This window comes from Corvus kubaryi, unplaced genomic scaffold, assembly GCF_017639235.1.
Source record: "Corvus kubaryi isolate FWS band 111438036 unplaced genomic scaffold, C.kubaryi_AGA036_p1.0 37308, whole genome shotgun sequence".
NCBI classification, from domain to species: domain Eukaryota; kingdom Metazoa; phylum Chordata; class Aves; order Passeriformes; family Corvidae; genus Corvus; species Corvus kubaryi.
This window is the reverse complement of record NW_024581096.1, coordinates 15170275-15190121: the sequence shown is the minus strand read 5'-3', so window position 1 is coordinate 15190121 and position 19847 is coordinate 15170275. Positions and strand designations below refer to the sequence as shown.

Sequence of the window (19847 nt, the reverse complement as noted above, 5' to 3'; positions counted from 1 at the left end):
CAAGGTAAAAAGCAACCTCTGCCCTTTCCTGGGTACACAGTTCACCCAGCCAGCTTTGGGATGACCTTTATTGAGTTTGGGCTCTATAAAAACATGGCATCTATTCTGAGCTACTATGTGAGGCTCCCTCTGCATATAGTGGAGTGAGTGCAGTCCTTCTGGGCTGAATCCTCTCATCCTGATCATCCTGTGCTTGAGATAGGATGGGATGAGTCAGCTCTGGAGGTCCTGAATAACACAAGGAAGTCCTTGAGGAATCCTCTTATCATCCTTCTACACCTGCTTTTGGCTGAGAAGATGGGACCTGTGTTTCAAGCAGGGCCTTGCTCCGCATTTAAGAATTGCTGTGTTTCTAGGCTAGTAACTGCTGAGAAGTCTGTGGGAAGCTTTGCAGTGCCACATAGGTTGCAAGAAAGCAGCTAAAGCAGCACACTGCAGAACTCTCCGGGGCTTTGGGATTATTTGTTAATGTTACCGGGAAATGGATTTTCAAAGACTTGTCTTGAATATTTAACAACCTATTTGAATGTTAAAAATGCAGATGGTATTAGAGAGTTGAAATTACCATAACAATTCCTTTGAGAACTACATTTTGTTAATGTTAAAGACATAATGCTTAAGACGACTGCCTCTGCAGAAAGTGTCTGTAACTGTGTGCTTCTGAGCCTTGTCTGCTTGTTCCTGTTTCTCATCTGATGGTTTTTGTGGGTGTCCCTGTTGGTAGGGACAACCTCCAGTACCTCTGGCACTCGACAGACATCCCATCTTCTGCTCAAGAACCCTGCTGAAATTTTCTTTCACCAACATGTGAACTGGCTTTCTTGGATGATGATGCATCTGCCTCAGGAGCAGAAGCCACAAAATCTCAATGAGTCACATCCTGTTTGTGGTTTACACCTGTTTTAAACATAGTTCACAATGTTGCACAATTCAGGGCTTTTGACATCAACAGGATCCTTCTGTCCCTAGCAGGGGATTTCTTCCCAAATCACATTCTTTGCTATTGGTTTTACTGAAGTGAGCCTGCTATATGGATTCTGAATTAAGGGTAAAAAGAGCACAGGAAGGTATGATGGGGTGTTTTCTCACTGGGCTCTTTTATGCATAGGAAATTACTTACAGTTTTGTAAATACTAAACAAACAGAAAAGATCTGTTCTTCCCCAATAGGAGGTGGGCCAGATCCTCACGATGTTTACATTTGCACCAGGCATTTTCAACTCTTACCAAAATGAATTCTACACTAAAGTGGCTTTCTAGTTCCCTTCTGGTTCTTTCAGTGCCCTTTTACATGTCTCTGTGGTGGCTGTTCAAATTGCAGGTCTTGGGGACAGGCACAGCTTGGAAAGTTTAGCAGAAGGGATGGCTTTGATTTCTTTTGGGAGCTTCTGGCTAATAAATCACTTCTGAAAACGCAGGCAGTGTGTGTTTACCATAGGCAGGAAGCATGTTCTGGCCTGCTGAACCAATTCTCTGTGTGACAGACCTTTCTTTTGTTAACAGGCAGCGGGACATCGTTTGATTTTCACAAAAAGATAGACTACTTGTTTCTTGTTGGTACTGAAGAGGGCAAGATCTACAAGGTAAAAATGATTTCTTTATCCTTTGTTTTACATCCCCTGACCCATGTGTGTCTTTCAGGCTCATCATGTGAACTGTTTGTTCAGGTGGTAACAAAGTACAGCTTCAAAGCCTGGTCCTGCCCTGGGATGCCTGTGGTGAGCCTGAGACTGGACCAGCACTGCAGAGGGTCACACGGAGCTCTCTGCACAGACCCAATTAAGACCCTATTTCGCAGAAACGTTTTTCATGCAAACTGCATCCCAGAAAATGCTTTGCAGATTGCAGCTGTGCGAGCGAAGGGCTATGTAGGATCAGAGCAGAAGTTAAAAGGCATTGATCCTCAATCCTCATGACTAGGGGGAAATGGCAGGAAAAATATCAGCTCTTTTCCTTTTTAGACCTGTTATCCTGTGAGTGGTGAGGCTAATGAAGCCATATTTCCTACGGATTAGTGTTCTGCAGCCCTTCGCTTCCAAAATCAAATAGAATCATTTAGGTTAGAAACATCTAAGACCTTTCTAGATCCTTTTCCCAGTCCCGCTTTCTCCTTGCTCTCCTACCTCCAGTCCATTGCTATATCCTCAAACCTTCCTCCTCCTGGTCACCCCACGCTGTTCCCAGATCAGTGATGCCACCTCCACACTATAATCCTTGGTTCCTGCAGACGGTGCTGGCTACCTCCCCTCCAGTGCCCTCTGGCAGCCTGGTGCCTTGGTTCCCAGTGCCAGGCAGGAGCTGTCAGCCAGCGAGCTCTAGACACATGGTGAGAGCAGCAGCCAAGCTGTGCTTGCTTCCCATACTGGGGGCACTGCCCAGATGTTTTGTACTCTGTCGCCTTTGCTTTTCACAGAGTGTGTAAGACCTTAATGTTACCACATCCCACATCCAGCTAGCTTTGGCTGAAAATGACAGTGAGGGCAAAAGTTGTTTGTGAAGAGAGATGAGTACACAGAAGGACACAGGCCTCATGTTTTCTTGAGAAAGCGAGTTAAAAATAGGAAGTTTTGAGTTCTGCTGTATTTAGCCCTGAAAATAAAGCCAGTAGCTCCTTCTTAATACAACTGTTATTTGCACACCATTCCTCTGAGCTGGCTCTGGGGCTCTGTTAAACCTGTAGCCACAGCCCATCATCATGGGGGTTGGACTATCAGCAGGAGGCTGACATGCAGACCAGATACATGCAGCCATCCCTAGAGGATGATGTAAACTCCTTCCCCCGTATCCCACCTGCAAAATGAACCTGAAACAGAATAAGGACCCAAAGGAAATCATATTTTGAAGTCAGTATCATTCATTTAGGGAAGATGTACTTAACAAATATGTATTCTTTGCAGAGGGATGATGCTGATTGAAATTTCTCCCTCTGCCAGGCAGTGTCTAGGGAGGAATTCTGAGTAGTGCTCACTTGCTTTGGACAAGACAGGTGCAGAAGGGAGGTGGGAGGAGTGGGCAGCTGAGCTGTTGGGCAGTGGGCAGGTGTACTGTTTTTTTGTTGATGCTTTCAGGACACATCCTGAAAACATCCATGCAGTCATGGGCAGATATTCTGAGTTGTCTGGTCACACACAGGAGTTGGTACCCTGGGTATTGCACTCTAAATTTAGGGGCACTGTTGTGTCTAATCCTGAGCAAAAGGCAGTAAGGAACCACAGGTTTTAACTTCCTCTGTGGCTGGGTGAGTGATGGATGTAGGTGAGTATGGCAGTGGATGGTGAGTGTGAGGTGGGGGCCATCAGGAGAAATATTCAGGATGGTGTCCTGGCTGAGTTACTCAGGAAAGGAAACTCTTCATGGAGGAGCACTGGACAAGAGAGAATTCGACATTGAAAAAGCTGTATGTGCTTTCTGCCTTGAATAATCTTCAGTGAAACTAGATCTAGGATAGGGTTTTAACATAAGAAGTGATCCTAGCCATGAAGCTGCACAGATATTTTAGCAGTTCTTAAGTGGACAAATGTAGAAAGATGCTGTTACATAGCATCTCCCCTTTCTTTATCAGGGTTACTGGTAAGCAGCATTCTTGCATTGGTGAGCCTCAGTGAAAAGTGACCACTCTCAGATCATGCAACACAGCCCTATAAAATCCTGTTGTTCCCATGGCCAGGAAGAGGCTATCATCAATCAGACTGTAGGGGTTAACACAGGGAAGGGAAATCTTGTGTCTAGCATGAGCAGGCTTCCACTGTATCTACAAAAAACATGGGGAAGAGTGCTTGCACCTTTAGCATTCCCCGAGAGTTTGCTACAAGCAGTTTCAGAAGTTCTGGGGTCAGCTGCTGCTCCAGACATTTCTCAAGGACTACCATGCACCTTCATCATATTCTTTATTGAAACACTGCACATCTGAACCCGTTACTGGAGCTGCCCGTGGACTGCCTCCCACAGCCTTACTCAGATACTGGGAGCAGGGACAGTCCCACAGTAGCCTGAGCAGCTCCAGTGCATGTTGAGTGAGAGGGACAGACTCCTCACATGCTGTCTGAGTCAGGGATCAAACATGGGCTGCTCTCCTCATGGGCCGAATTTTAGATTATTTATTAAATAAATTGGAAAGTGAATTCCAGGGAAACTTTTTTTTATTTCCCCAGAGACCAGGCATGCCCACAAATAGCACGATAATATGTTAATTCTTTAGCTGCAGAACAATTATGCTGAAGTTCTGAAAATGGCTTAGTTAATAGTGTTTCGGAAGCCAAGAAATCATTATCTAAATTACACACAGACCTATCTATTGCCCTTTTTTGTAGAGGAGAAACTGTTTCTGCATTAATATGATTCTGTAATGCAATTCTGAATTCTTTTTTTCATATCTTACTTGCTGTTTAGGAATTGTGCAGCTTGGTATCAAAAAGTATGGTCTCTGAGATTTGTGTTGAAACATTGTGACTTCAAGTCTTCGGTCAGAATTATTTCCAATAAACAGGCCTTCAACAGAAAAATTGTGAGGACATTTGAATACACTCATGTAAGAAAGGTTTTGGGTTTTTTCAGTGTTAGGCAGTTTTCTTGAGAACGTAACAAATGAGTGCAAGATTGACTAGAAAGAAGGTTACTCTCATTTTAAACAAAACTTTTTTTTCACTCATGCTCATTCTCTAACACTACGTACCAGAACATTTGTATCTTTCTGTTTGGGACAGGATGACTATTATTATTACAGATGACAAAGGATGCTGGCTGTTGAATCCTTGTCACATATCTTGAGTTTTCCCTCAAAGAGAATGACAAAATGGTTTCTGGAGAGGCTCTGACTTCCAGTGACCCTTTAGTAGTAGAGAGATCTTTTGCCTCAGTGTTTAGTCTTGCTTTGTCTTAGGCAAAGTTGTTTTCCTTGTCTAGATATTTAATGGTTTGAGTTCTGTTCCTCATCTTCTCACCACCTTATCTTTGGGGCTTCTGTCTGTGTTCTGTCTGGTTGTCTAGTTCCTGGACTGACTGTTTTTCATCAATTGCCACAGGTTCTTTCTTTTACTATTTCCTGTTGTTCCTCCTGATGTGTTCACGTGCCTCAGTTTCTACTTGTAAGCCCTTCTGCAAATCTCAGCATTTCTGGTGCAGATCTCTACAAGCAGTCACTGAGCTAAAACCAGGAGAGCCTCTGGTGTAGCTGGTGACAGCCTGTCCACCACAACATGGAACACGTTTGTGTCAGTGGTTTCTGAAGAGGATCTGGATGTACTGAGGTGCCTGGAAGTGCCAGTGTTGGGCATCACTGTCTTTCTGTTGCCAGATACAAACCTCCTCTGAAAAAAATTGCTTTTGGATTTCTGTATTGCGTAGATTCTCAGTGTTCCTGTTAGTGAACTGAGGAAACCCTCTACCTTATAAGGACACAAATAACCATCCATTTACCATGTATGTGGGAGAGTTTTGTGTCAGACTAACGTCTAGCGTAAGCTGAAGTGCTGTTAACAAAGATTATTCGTAAGTTCTGTGTCCTCAGAGTTCTCCTTTTCTCCCAGTATTCCTCCCCCATGTTTTGTAGCCTTGTCAAGAGTCATCTTTGACTTATTTCTGGTATTGCCCTAGATGTATTTTTGCATTTCTGTCTCATCATAAAAATACTGTTTACCATTCAAACGCATCTACCATCATTTAAGTAGGAGAAAAACACTCTCAGCAAATTGAAGCAGTGCTCTAGGGGATCAGATAGGCTGCACAAATTCCTTCTCTCTGAATCTAGTCATCCTCTTCAAAGCTATCCTGTCAGGACTTAGGTGTCACATATTCCAGAGGTTTTGTTTTCATCCTGACGCATCTAATAACTGTAGGGTTCTTGAACTGAATCATAGGGAAAGACTTTACCAGCAGTTCTAGTTAGCTCAGAAGCTCCAAGTTTGTGGTGTTTCTTCAAAATGCATCGTTGGGACAAAGCAGCCCTGTCTTGCACTCAGAGACAATGATAAGGGTTGTGGTGAATGTGGTGTGGAGCTGGCAGGAACTGCCAGAGCACAGTGGATGCCTTTGGGCTAAAGCATGCATGCAAGGTTCATTTCTCACAAGGGACACAGGTGGGGATATGTCCTACAGAAATCTTTTTGCTGCTGATTTCACAGAAAAAAATGCTGATCCCTTTCGTGTCATGGAGACTGCAAAGCCAGTGCTGTGGGTCAGCACATCCCAGAGTGTGATGGATCTCCTGTACCAATGCCCAGAGAGCTGCACTGATCAAGGGCTCAGCCCCCACAAGCCTTTGAAAGGAGGGTGCTGAGCATTACAGTTCTGTTGGAGGCAGGCAAATCAGGTTAACATCTCGCTCTTCAAAGTTCTCGGGTATTAGGGACCTTCAATCCACACACTTGAAAGGACAGATGGATAAAGCAGCTTCTCTCTTGTGTTAATTACTTGTGACCTATTCTGTCTGTTTCCAGCAAAGTGACTTTCAAAACAAGCCACTGATTTTCCTGATGGCTGAACATTAAGAATTATGAAGTAACGTTATGAAACATGACATTAAAGGAAATTTCTGTCCCACAATTAAATGCAGGGACAGCAAAACAGAGTATACAACAAACTATTAGCAAGCTATAGACACTGTCAGTAAATCTCAGTGGGACGTGAGCCACTTTCTTGTTTGCATTTCCTACCACAACAAGCCTCTCAGGGATGTAGGAGCTGCTACTGTGGGAATGGTTAGCACCCTTATTCCAGTACGTGCACCAGTGAACAGTACCCAGACAAGAAGTGTCACTTGTAATGAACAGTTAAGCCTTATGATTAGTTAGATCTTTGGTTTGCAAGGATTAAAGTTCATGTAACACTTCAGCAATCCTGCTGCTTGGGCAGATGATGTGGTGCTGCATTCAGTAGGGAGTAATGAAAGGTTCTGAAAAGTCATTGTCTTGACAGTACTGAGGCAAACCAACAGAACATCTGAAACCAACTCCAACCTGCTGTATGGATACAGCTTGTGTGTGAGAACACAAGCAAAAGGACATTTCATGTGAGCTGGGGTCCTTGTTGCTAGTGAAGAAGCTTCTAATGTGCTTGGAGGGAAGGAGATTTGGGGGTGATAACCTAAAATTTCTGTGTACACAGAACTGACAGGATTTGGATCAAGTGCCCTTGCAGCCAGTTAGATTGTAATTTCTCCCTGCTTCATAAGCTCACACACAACTGGACTTTTCCAAGGGTCCCAAATGTTTTCCAGCTCTTGCAGACATCCTTTATTTTGCAATTCAGCAGCACCCACGGCTGTGATGCTGCTGGTCTGACCTTTGCATGTGTGTGTAGGCGTTGTCCAGTTCACAGGCTGCTGTTGGCTGCCATTCAGTGGGGCCCCCTGGCCTGTCAGGGACACGCCTGAGTCCTGGACAACCTCTGTGGTTCTCACACCCCTCTGGGAAGTCTCAAGTGGCACAACAGAAAGAGCTGCAGAGTTGCGCGATGGGGCAGGCTCTCTAAGCAGGCTGTCTGGGCTGGTGACAGGAAAGGACTTACAGCATGTTTCCAGACTCCTTAGAGTCAAAGGGACTGGTAGGACATTCTTGTGCTGACAGCACTGTTACTGGAGGTTTTAACTGTGACACTTCAAATGCACACAATACTGTGAGCACACAGTGCTCCTGAGCAGCACAGGGATGTTCTCCCCTGCCTTGCTTGTGAACCTTTTACACAGGAGAAGCACAGCAGGAGCGCGGGCTGGCAGGAAGGCGATGCAGCTCCCACAGTGGAGAATGGTCTCTGAGGCCTGCTGTTTAAATCCAACCAGACAACTTCAATTCCTCTCTCTGTGTGTTGCAGAGGGGAACAGGATGTTGTCTGCAAGTGGGGTGAAACAGCATGTGCTAAATTACTGGTTTTCTCTAGCACCTGTGGGTACCAGCCACCTCTTCCCAGCCAGCCTGAAAGATCCTGAGAGGCCGTATGAGTATTCAGAGGCATCTTTCTGCAGGAATTTAAGCTTCAGGAGGTCTAACTCTGATTACTGAGTAGTTCTTTCCATTGCAGTGTTCAAAAAACTATTCAAGCCAGTTTCTGGATGTGTTTGATGCCCATCACATGGCTGTGGACTCGATCAGCTGGAATCCCTTCCACTTGAAAGTCTTCATTTCCTGCAGCTCTGACTGGACAGTCAAGATCTGGGATCACACCATCAAGTAGGTCCTGCTTGGTCCTGGTGTGGGCTGGGAGGTCCAGCTGACATGCCAGCAACACATGTTGACTCTGCTCAAACCTCAGTCTAGTTTCCCTCCCAGGTGTTGATAAAGCTAATTGCTTTTTTGGTTTTTTACTCAGATTTATACTCCCCAGGTATGAGATATAAGATTTAGTATTGGCTGCCCCAGGAACATGCCAAGCGGTGTAGCTCAGCACAGGGCCTGACTGCTTTACCTCAGACCTGGCTTCCTTCAGGCAGGACCTATTGTGGCAGAGAAATACTACAGAGAAATGTCAGGGACCAGCTTTTAGCTTCAGGAGCCAGAAACCTGCTAAGAGCTAGAGAAGCAAAAAAAAAAAAAAAAAAAAAAAAAAAATTGGAACACTTTAAAATATGGAATGAAGTTCAGGGTTAGTGGTTAAAGAATGTCTGGTTTCAATCAGGAAATTGATTTTATTGTGAATCAGTCAGAGTCACATATTTCCTGTTGCCAATACTGCTATAATATTCAATGTTGTTGTCAGAAGTCCAGAAAAGTGAGATAACTTCTTCCCATATGATTATTAATATTGACCAGAGAGACTCCATCTTACTATGTGTGTTGGGAAGAAGCTTTCAAAATGCTTTCAGGAAGAAAGAAAGGAACATACTACCTCTCTTCTCATTGCAGCGGGTCAAATCCTGACCCATTTGTATTGCTGCTCAGCTTTGCTTTGCATTTGGCTCAGAGCCTGCCTGTTATCTGGCATAGAGAAACACTCCATCTCACACTTGTGCAACACCCAAGTGTTCATGGCTCAGTGTTACACTTCCGGAGTGTGATGTGTTTCCATGAATTCTTTTTTCTGTGTCTTTTTTTATAGGACTCCGATGTTTGTTTTTGACCTGGGTACTGCTGTAGGGGATGTTGCATGGTCTACTTACTCCTCCACGGTGTTTGCTGCAGTCACCATTGATGGCCAGGTGAGAGGCTGGGAGCAACACTGCTCTGATTCAAGCTGAGAGAAAGTCAAAGGAGATTAGGGCTGAGCGTGGGAATGGGCCAGCCCAATCCCGGCTGAGCGTATCAGGGAGCCATCAGCAGGAACCCACCCTCTCCTGTACTTTCCTGCCTTTGGCATACATATCCCTGGGCATTAATCTCTCAGTCCTTCTCAAATTAGGTGTTGCAAATGCGTACAAGTCCCTTCCTGCTCTCCTGTTAACCGTATGAGTGCAGGTGTGCAGCTTGCACATGGTATGATTAAAACACTGAACTTCCTCGATATGAAATCCCCAGTATATCCCTGGGGATGGAGAGATGATATTCCAGATCAGAACTCCCCTATATGAGCTGATATCAGGGTATTGGTTCCGAATTTTCAAGGTGTAGAGAAACAACAGAATAAAATGGTTATATACTTACACTGATATTAAAAAATCGATTATAGTAATATACCCACGGTCAGCCAATAGAACTTCGTTCCAATTAAGTAAGATCAACATTTTTCCACCATGAGGGGCTGTCTCTAAGAGTAATAGTTTGGTAGTGAACTGCGTAGACCAATCCTAATATTGACATGATGGCAGTTATATTTTTGCATCTAGTCATCCCTTGCAGTAGCTCAGATGGTTAATATGGGCTTGGCAAGTACCCAGGACATGTAGCTATCCATCAATACTGGTTTGGCAATGTATGAACATGTTGTAAAGCCCTGTTACCATGGGCTTTATGTTTAGCTGGTATAAACTGGAAAGTCTGTGAAGTTTGGCCAAAATTACTCTAGCAAAAGGATGGCCTTTATGTATCCCTATCATTGAATTGGTGCCTTGGCTACTTTATTGGAGTTTAACCTTTATGTTATAGCAAGAAAATAATTTCACTGATATGCTGGCTCAGGCTGTGAATTTGTCTCTCCTAAGCAATAGAAATCTCATAATTGGGTCATCTGGTCTCCCTGGAAAGCCCAGGATGCCACAGCCTATGCAAATTTGATGCTCTTCCCTCACAGTCAGGGTCAGAATGGGGTCCTTCTTTTGTGGATCTGTCTGTCCCCAGTCTCCCATACACCAAATGAAGGGCCTGCATGAAGGCAGTGAGTACATCAGTCACACCCTCTGACTTGTTTTCCACAAGTGACATCATGTGTGCAATGGTTCTGCTGGCTGTCACAGCTTTGCTTGAGTGCTGGGGTGAGCAGGGCAGAGAGCTGTGGGTACCCCAGCTGTGCCTAACTGTGGGGAAGAGGATGGAGATGTCTGCAGGCAGGGATTCATCCTGGGCAGCATGAGCAGATGGAGGGTAAACACACTGTGTACTTGGATTTCTTATTTATGTGGTCAAGTTTTGGCACTGATAGTTCATCTCTAGAGATGCTTCACGCCACTTGGGTTCATTCTCAGAGCTTTACCTACTGCAGAGAAACTGCTGTGGACTTGGCAAGAGTTTGTGCCATGGGGTCTTCCCATCCCACTGATAGCCTGTCCTAGACACATTAGCCACAGCATCCATGGACCCGGAGTCCATATAAGGCTACTGATAAGGCAAAAGCCTGTTTGAGTTGGCAGCACTGCACCTAGGGTATCTCACTTTGGCTATCATTGGATCTAATTCAGTAATCCTAAATAAAACCTAATTTATTAGGATATAATTCTGCTTTATGCCTTCTATCCCAAACTCTGAGAAGAGTGGCCATCAACCAGGAGCAGCCCAAAACTGGGCTGCCTAGCAGGACAGGTCAAGCCAAGAGCTGCCTTCCCATTGCGGTAGGCTGGCCAGGACTGATGCTGATAGAGATACTGAGCCTCTGTGTTAGCTACTAACCATGCTGGCTGCAGCAGGGTGTGTCTGAGACATAGCTTAGTTGCTCTTGTTGAACAGAATCTTCTAGATCTGCAGGGGAAGTGGAATAAATAGTTGTTTACAGCCACTTCTATTCTGGACATATTCCACTTTGTAGCAGAGTGCACTTCTTGTGAATAACTCAGTGCCTCGCAAAGGGCAGGCTCCATTAATGCTGGGAAAAAAATCTGCATTAACAGGAAGTTCTATGATTCTCCAGAGCAGAAAAATACAGGACATGAAGCCAGAAAATAAAACATTAAAGGCCTCGTGTTTGCAAACAGACTCTGTCTTGGCATCTGCGCATAATCATGCCTGCAAAATTTGAAGGTTGCTTGGAGGTGGTTTTAAAATCAGGCCCTAAGTGCAGTCTTCAAGAGATGCCTGGCATATTCTGTTAAAAACTTATCCTTATTCAAACTGATGATAATGTCCAAAACATCCAAATGTGTGTGAGCCCCTTAAGACTGACTTGGAAATCGGGGCATTTTAGAATACAAAAATCTCTCAATCCCCATGAATCCAGGAGGCAGGGATTTAATAAAAGCTGTAAATAACAGGGTCATTATGATAAAATGTGTTTTTTGGCAGCTGGACATGTGCTTTGGACAGCACTACCTCTTCATAAATAACCCAAGTGTGCACATTCTGCCACTGGTGCAGTGGATAGTAACTGCTACTATTGCTCTCCATCATGTTCTGGTTAATTTCCTTAGTCTCCTGCTCTGCTTGCTGATCATTTTATTCCAGAAAGATCATAAACAGAGATTCATAAAAGAGAACACCTTGTGTTGTAAATGGTAAAAGCCTGACAAGAAGGAAAAAGCTAACTGGGATGAGGGACCTGCTTTGGAAATTAAAAAAATTGGAGTGGATTTGAATACCTGGACACTTACATTTAGGGTATGGGAAATGTGGGGATATTCTTCAGCTTATTGTAAGAACAGAGGGCAGCATTTGCTTTTGGGAGTTTGCTTTAAGTCCATCTTAAACTTATGTTTAAAGCAGAAAAAAAATTGGAACACGTAAAACTGGAAGTCATACCTGAAATTTCTTCTTGGTCCTCAGAGTTGACCCTTCTTTAGGCAGAAGGTTAGACACTTCTGTGAGTCTCTTTCAACCTGAATTGCCTTCTAATCTTATCACCCTGTGAAATGTCCTGTGTGAAAAGGAGGATCCCAGGGGTTGTATCACAGGGTTTTACACAGTACAAGTCCATTTGCTCTCATGTTTTTGTGAGCTGTGTTCTTCATTACAAGTGCAGCAAGAGGAAGGTCATGTTATAACCATCTTTAGTAAAAATTGATGGCCACAAGATAAATGCCATCCAAGTGTTCACTCTGCAGAGAAAACTCATCAGACATATGCTCCAGGGCTTTTCCCCATTAGTTGTTGACCTTTCAAGATGTGAAATTCTTGAAACAACCCAAACCTTCAGGAAGTTAGTTAATGGTTTGTGCTGCTGCTCAGGAAGCAAGAGTGCTCTTTCCTGCTTATATAAACCTATTTTACTGTTTGTACAACTGTTTTGAATGAGAAGTCTTGAAGACCAGCTTTCTGTTGTATCTCACTCACAGGATAACGTGCCAAGGTTATTCTGCCAGCTGGTCTTGCTGCCCATCCTTTCTGAGCTAAGAGAGAAGCATTTGCTTAGTGCTGGCACGTGTGTGAGTGTACACAGAGCAATTTGCAGAAACTTGCTGCCCATTTAGGATTGATAGAAGCAAAAGCCAACCTCCATTTTTAAAACATGAATGATTTTTCAGACAAGAGGCTTGTTAAACCTTTCAGGTTTGCAAATATTTCTCTGGGTATTTTTGACGTAGTCCTGCCTCTCCTTGTAGGGCATGAATGAGGGGTGCCAGCAGGCCTCTCATCTGTTGATGCTTTTGCCTGGCGGTGTCTGGACAGTGAGCATGACCACAGATGCCCCTGCTGCATCTGAGTCTTTTCTCCTACCCTTCTGCAGTAGCTCAGGGGGATTATCCATGCCTTATGGGGACCCTACTAGCTCTGCAGGGCTGGGACAAGGTCTTTCCTGTCTCTCTTCATTGTGGCCAGGGCAATTGAAGGGGTGTAAAGACACCAAATTAGCATAAGTCTCTGCCATCACCCAGAAGGACCTTTGAGCAGGGTGAAGTGGTTAGGAGCTTTCTTAAAGTGGCTTTGAAATTGTATTTGCAGTGTAAGTGGCTGTTTGTTGTAAAACTGTTCATTTTCTTCTGCTGCAAAACCTAAAGGCTCATTCTTATTCCCTGCTGAATCTTTGCGATTGATGTGGACAGCTGGAGAGTCAGCTTTAGAACAAGGACTGGTAGCGTGTCAGTGCTCAAAGAGATAGATGGTCAGAGTCCCAAAATTAATGCTGCCTTCACTTTGTGCCAATTAGACTGTTCCCCATTCTCCACCTCCTGCCACCAGACTCTTTGTGTATCGGCATTTCTCTCCATTGGCAGCTGTTTTTAGGGAATAAAGCTGGCCTGGAAGGCTTTAGTTTGCTATTGCAGGCTCCGAGCCCTCACTTCTATACTGATGCAGCCCCCATCCCATCACAGCATGCTCTAGTGGGCTCCAAGCCTCAAAATACGCATCAGGCATCTGAGGACACTACTGCTCACTCACATCCATTAGCTACTGATTGCAGGTGAGGTGACGTTATCAGCATGGTAGTTGGTTTCAGTGCAAAGTCAAATTTAAACCGCTTTTGTTGATGGCTTTGCAGGAATTGTTTTTTTACACAGAGGCTCACAGGCCAGTTTTTCATTACTAAATGTATTGCTCTTTCAGATTACAAAATACAGCATTTTGACAAAACTGATCTGCTGAGATTAACTAGTTCATTCAGCCACATAGGAACCAGGTTTGCCTTTTTCTGCTTCACGGATGTGTGAATCAAAAAAATGACTTTGACAGCATCTCAAAAGATTTTGTGTGTTGATTCGTCTGTTAGACTTTGCATAAAAACCTACTGGGGGCACAGAGTCCAACAGGAGAATCTGCAAGAGTCTCTGCTCTTAATTAATTAATTAATTCACTGCTAGGAATGGCTCCTCACTTAGGTTTGAATTTGCAAGTTTAGACTTTTGTTGTTTGGTCCACTGAGAGCCTCCAGCTGTCTGTCAAATCCTTCTGTACAGAGAAAGCAGCTCCTGAACCTTGATCTTTCTTCCTTGGCATTTTATAATGACCTGCAATCTGTGCAGGTTCATTTTAAATGCCAATCTCCAAACCATGACAGTTCAGTACCTGCCTTGTGAGCAGCTGTGCTGGCCTGCCATGGGGCGTAGGTGGCAGAGAGCAGGGACTGTCTCTCCCATCAGATGTGGTGCTGCCCTTTCTTGTGCAACTGCCTGCCCTTGCCCATGCCCCAGCCTCCAGTGCTGACTCTCCCTGGCAGGACATAGCCAGGACCCTGCCAACTTATGAGAGGTGGAACCTGGTCATGGTGTGCGAGGACAGTTTCAGCCTGCCATCAGGGACTGGGCTGTGGGTCACAGCAGAGAGAGCACAGGGGGATTGGCACAGCTGGGGTGTATTCAGGTAGCTCAGCCTTGGGAAATTTGCCCTGGGGCACTTAAAGGACTGGATGAAACTGTCTTCCTGTTGTTTATCAGGTGTTTGTGGCAGATGGCAGAGTAGGGAAGTGTCAGAAGACTGGAAGAAAGACTCTTTGCCCAGTATTCAGGACTGTAACAGTGCAGAAGAGATTAGCCAGACTAAATAAGCTATCTAGAAAGATCCCGGCACAAATAATTGGTTATTCTGTTTGTGAGCACTGGTAGATCAAGGAACAGACAGTCTAATAAGGCTTTACTAAGGCCATATAGCATAAAACCAATCTAATGTTGTTCTTAAGAGTAACTGGCCTTGTAGATCAGAGGAAGGGGATGTAGCACATGCTTATGGGTTGACTTCAGGAGCATTGTTTCATCCTAACCACTGAGGCATTCAGGAGAGAGCCAGGCTGGCAGAAGTGGTGACTGACAAGGAACTTAGCTTGGATAAACAAGCGCTTTCTTGTAAAACAATGTGTTGGGGTTTCCAGAAGAGGCCAAATGGTCCTCAGCTTGTCTGAATGAACAGCAGCTCTTCTACATGCTGAGGCTTCGATTTCTTACTGGCTTGTGGGAGCTGAGTCAAATCACCTAAGGCTGATGCTGTTTTCCTACCATGTCAAATTGGGAATGACCCAGTTCTTACTGAAAGAGGAGAAGATGAGAGATGCAGCCCTACAGCTAAGTCAGGTGACAGGCATTCTTTTCCTTGCTGTGTCATGCGCCCTGAACCAGAGGGCTGGGGTGCTGCAGGACAGAGGGATGTGCTTAGCTCTCTTCCATACCTCAGAACATGCAGCTGGCTCCTGGCTCAAGCCCAAGAAGTAGCTTTCACACATGCCTGCTCCTCCTCCAAAGCTACCTCTGAACATACCTGTAACGGAGCTGGGCCTGTTCTTTCACCAGTAACATGAAAGTGCTGTGAAAGCCCATGAGTTTTATGATCAGGACCGCTGTGGACCAGGATTCCTGTGTTGTCATTGCAGAAGAATGGAGGCAATGAGTGTTTTCTGAGTCGGGTCTCCTTTTCTCCTGCCAGGACCCCGACTGCTCTGCATGTCAGAGGGGCAGGGTCTTACAACATTCTTTTGTAACTGAAAAATGTCCTGCTAGAGAAAATTAACTGTGTTGGAAGCTGTTCTCACTACAGTGTCAGTACAGAAATCAAGCAAGCTAAGGTCTCCAGTGCAGGGCAAGCTGGGCTGCTCTGCCTGCCTAAAGCCTTTGGCATGCTCCAGTAGCTGTCATGGTGCTAGACAGAGTCTGGGGGTGGTCTGCCCACTTGTTAAGTGTATTACCTGAGAGTTTGAAACAAATCATCTGTGGAGTTTGCGAATGGATGAGGGATCACGATTCAGTCAAGAAAATGAGGTAGATCGATCAAAAGGACAGTGAAAGCCAAGCACTGAAAGAGATGTCAACTGGTAAAGGGCAGCATGGTATTAAATTATCCCTCACCTTTTGCTCTTACACTGATTTTATTCTTTGTTGCCAAGTTACCAGGCATATCTGCCTTGATCTTACACACATATATATTTCCCCATCTTGGTTCTGGTTGCCATCAGGTTGTTTTTGAACATGCTAGCATTGTCCAGCCCACTGCTGGGGAATGAAGGCTTGTAAGGCTGGAATAAAAGGACAGGAAAGGCTCCAGCCATGGCAGATTCAGCAGGAGTTTGAGGACTAAATAAAGGCAGCGTTGGTCAAAGTAGCTCTTCAGCTCCCTTCTTCATGGGCCACAAAAATAAAGGAGTTTGTTCTTCTGGCAGAGAAGTTCTACCAAGGGGTCTGCTTCCCCCCACATACCCTTGCATTTCCCTCTCTGTTGCCTCAGATCAGGGAGTGAAAGGGCATAAGGACAGAGGGGTCCAAGTCACCCCAGAGGTGCTGAGCAGATGAGAACCTGGGCTGGCTTTCCAGATGTAAGTGCAGTTTGTAGAGCAGGTGGGGAGAAATAAGTTCAAAACTCTGAATGGGGTTTGATGCTGGGGTTTGATGTGGTTCTTGCCTTGGACATGCACTGTGCTGTGCTTGCAGAGGAGCTATGCGGAGCCTCAGTGGGGAACAGCTGGATTTTGGGAGGTGGAACCCATTAGCGTGGTTTATAGACAGAGGAGCTGTTGGTCTGGATGAGACTGAACTGGATTTCTTCTCTGGCTGTTTGAAAGTCAAGCATCAAAGCAGCTCATTTATGTCAAACATTTTCTGCAACTGTGACACAATAGTCTTGGATCCATTATTGCCTGTACATCAAGCATGAAGAGAAACTCTGTTGTTACTGTAATGGCAGTTTAAAATTGTTCTAATTGGATAAAGAGCATCAGAAACTGCAGAATTCCCTTGGTCCCACCTCAGAGAAAAATGGGCATCTGCCTAAATTCAGTGCTTGTTTTCAGGGACTTAGCAGAATTGCTGTCCTTCCATCAGGAAATTTGCTCTGAACATCTGCCTGGCATATCTACTATCAGCCTGTCCAGCACTGCAGTACTGTGGTCTAGGTTTCTTTTGATTGTGGTTGATGTCAGCTCATAAATCCCCATGATACAAGGAACTGCTTAACTCAGCAGCTTGGGCTTCATTCAGAAGGTGCTGCATCTTGTCCTGTGCTTTCTTGGTGCAGGCATGGAGGTTTACAAGGATCATAAATAAAATTGCTGTTGGAATGATTGGTTACTACCCAGAGCTTCATTCTTCTGCAATTATCGGTGAAACAGAAGAGAATTCTTGCACTTTCCTATTTCAGACATTTTCAGATTGCTTTTACCTCTCTCTTTGTGTCTTTTTCCAGATTTCTTGTTGTTGGAGTCTGATTTATGTTCCTTTAAGTAAGTGACCACATATTGTTCCTAAATACTCTGTAAAAAAGAACTGAAATGCCCTTACCCACTGTATTTTTAGCTTATTAGTAAAAAAAACCCGAAGGTGTCTGCTGTGGTCTACAACCAGCAGGGCTCCAGGCCCTCCAGCTTCCTCACTTGCTCCTATGGAATCTGCAGAAGGTATAGAAACAAGTTTGTCAGGAGGCTTCTGCTTCCTTCTCTGCTGATGTACACCAAAATGGAAATGTTTTTGAGGTCTAAAAACCAGAGGTTTGAAACCTTCACTCTGTAGTTTCTAAATCGCTCCTGGATGAGTGTGGGTGAGCAAATATGATGGCCCCAGGTCTCAGCAGCTACAGTGAGGGACCAGTCTCGACAACGTGAGAAGAGGCATGCAGAGCTGTCAGGAAAGAGGGGCTCTTCCTTGGAGGACTCTCACTGGTTTGTAAACTCTGAAAGGATACTGATACAAGTAACAGCTTTTATAAAAATGCCACTTTGTACCAGCTGCCTGACAGTGTCTGAGTATCCGTTCTTGTCTGGGTGCTGCTGGATGTGTGCCTGCTCTGGAACCTGTGCTCTGTGAAGGAGGGTTTGGATGTGGCTCTGGTTCTGGTCATCCTGGCTCCCCATGAATCTGATACTCGAGTCACACGTGGGGTTGGGTAGCACCTGTGTGGGTCATGGTTGCTCTTCTCTGGGTCATACACTCTGAGAGGGCTTGCAAGACCTGAGAGGCCATCTCTGTGTGCAAGCAGTGATCTTGGGGCAGGGGCCACCATGGCAGTGGGATGGAGAGAAAACTGTGTGTTGGTAGTGAGTCTCTGTGGTGGGAGATCCAGCTGGATCCCACTCCATAATCCTTAATTCCAAGACCTGAGCCAGCAGAGCAGGGCTCTAGGGACCCTGGGACCCTGGGACTAGGAGTCCCAAGGAGAGCTGGAGGTTTTCAGTCTCCCATTCTTTGGGCAGAAAGCCCTAGGCAGCTCTACAGATGGTGCTGACCGCATGTAGCTCTGCTGCTTTGCAGCACTGTTAACCTGCCTCAAGTGTTGTGGAAAGCCTTGTGCCCCTTTTAGGCTACCAGCAAAACACCAAAACCAGTGCTGCTCTGACCCTTGTCTCCCTTTCTCCTAAGAGTAACTGTAAGTCTCTAAATCAAAGCCTCTGAAGTCCTTCTTAGTGCCTGTGTCCCACCCCTCCATCTGGTGTGTCTGACAGCTGATATGAGGCTGATGTTTCCAGCTGAAGAACTGAAATAGTTTGTTCTTTTCCACGATTCCCTTGGCAAAGGAAAACAAGCCCATTTGTTTAGAAGCTCATAAAAGAGGAGCTTTATAGTAGGAACATTCATAAACTTGTTTGCTTTTGACCTTCTCCACATTGCTGATGGTTTCAAGTTCTTGTCCCAGGCATTGTGCTTGTCTGGGCTGTTCATGACATTTTTGAAAAACAGCCTCACCCAGAGTAATTTAAGTTGCTCAGCACTCCAGCATTGAGCCTTTGGCCATGCCATCTTTCTCCAGAGTAGGGCAGGGCAGGGTGTGTGTGGGGGGGGGGGGGTTCATTGACAGCCCTGTAGAGAGCAGTGCAGACCTGGCTGCCAAGAAGAAACCTGGCCACTGATTCCCTGTTGCTTTTCTATTTTTTGCTAGATTAAATAGTGCTGCTCAATCAGTGAGCATTTCCCAGGCTCCTAGATTACTAAATTAATAAAAGTGTGTTCTATGAAGGCAAGAAATCAGATCTTTAATGAGTGTGGCTCATGAGAGACTGATATGTTTGAAAGAGTGCTTGTTCCTTTTCTGAGATAGTAAGTAAGACAGCAGGTGTAAAGTACAAGCCAGAAGAGCCACCTTGATTTATGTCTAGAGGCAGGAAATTGAAGCTGCCTTTGCTGGATTGTGAGACCTCAAGTGTCAGGTCAAGATTCACAATGTAATGCTGGCACCTGGTATTTTGAACAGATAAAAAGCTGCTGTGCTTTCACCTATGCTTCGGCTGACTGGGAAAGGTCTCTCCAAACTGCAAATCCTTGTCTGTGGCTGATGCTTTGTATTCCCTCCTTGAATTGTACTGTCACGGATTTCTTCAAAATATGTCTTGACAACCCTGTCCACTTTTTAAGAACTTTCCCATCTTATTTTACTTCAGTCTGGAGGCAGTGTTCCTTTTCTTGTTTTTTGCATCTGTAAGACCTTTGTTCTCCCACTCAGACCAAATTCCTAGATTTTTAGTCCTGTGAAGACGCAGCAGCTCACGAGACTGCCTGGGACATGTGCTTGCACATGGCCCAGCTCTGTGCTGTAAATGGATTCAGATAAAATTCACTGACTCATTGGTGTGTAATAGGAAAGTACATGTACAGATTTGATACCTTCCACACTCTTTGGAATAAGCTTTTATAGAGTAGCATTGTTTGATTTCAGATAATTCCTAGATTCAAATTGTCAGCATGACATACTGTTGAAATTACATGTTTCCTTTGTC

At 44.9% G+C, this 19847-nt stretch overlaps 1 protein-coding gene across 2 annotated transcripts in view; it reads left to right on the top strand.

Annotated features, from left to right (window-relative positions):
- Positions 1–19847, top strand: part of DNAI1 (dynein axonemal intermediate chain 1) — a 138307-nt gene that overhangs the window by 87623 nt on the left and 30837 nt on the right. Inside the window, exons 16-18 of one of the 2 annotated variants that reach the window (XM_042028709.1) lie at positions 1503–1582; positions 8013–8161; positions 9027–9126. In XM_042028709.1, the coding sequence (XP_041884643.1) occupies positions 1503–1582; positions 8013–8161; positions 9027–9126 (329 nt within the window). The remainder of the gene's footprint in view (positions 1–1502; positions 1583–8012; positions 8162–9026; positions 9127–19847) is intronic. The other variant, XM_042028710.1, reaches the window with a different exon arrangement.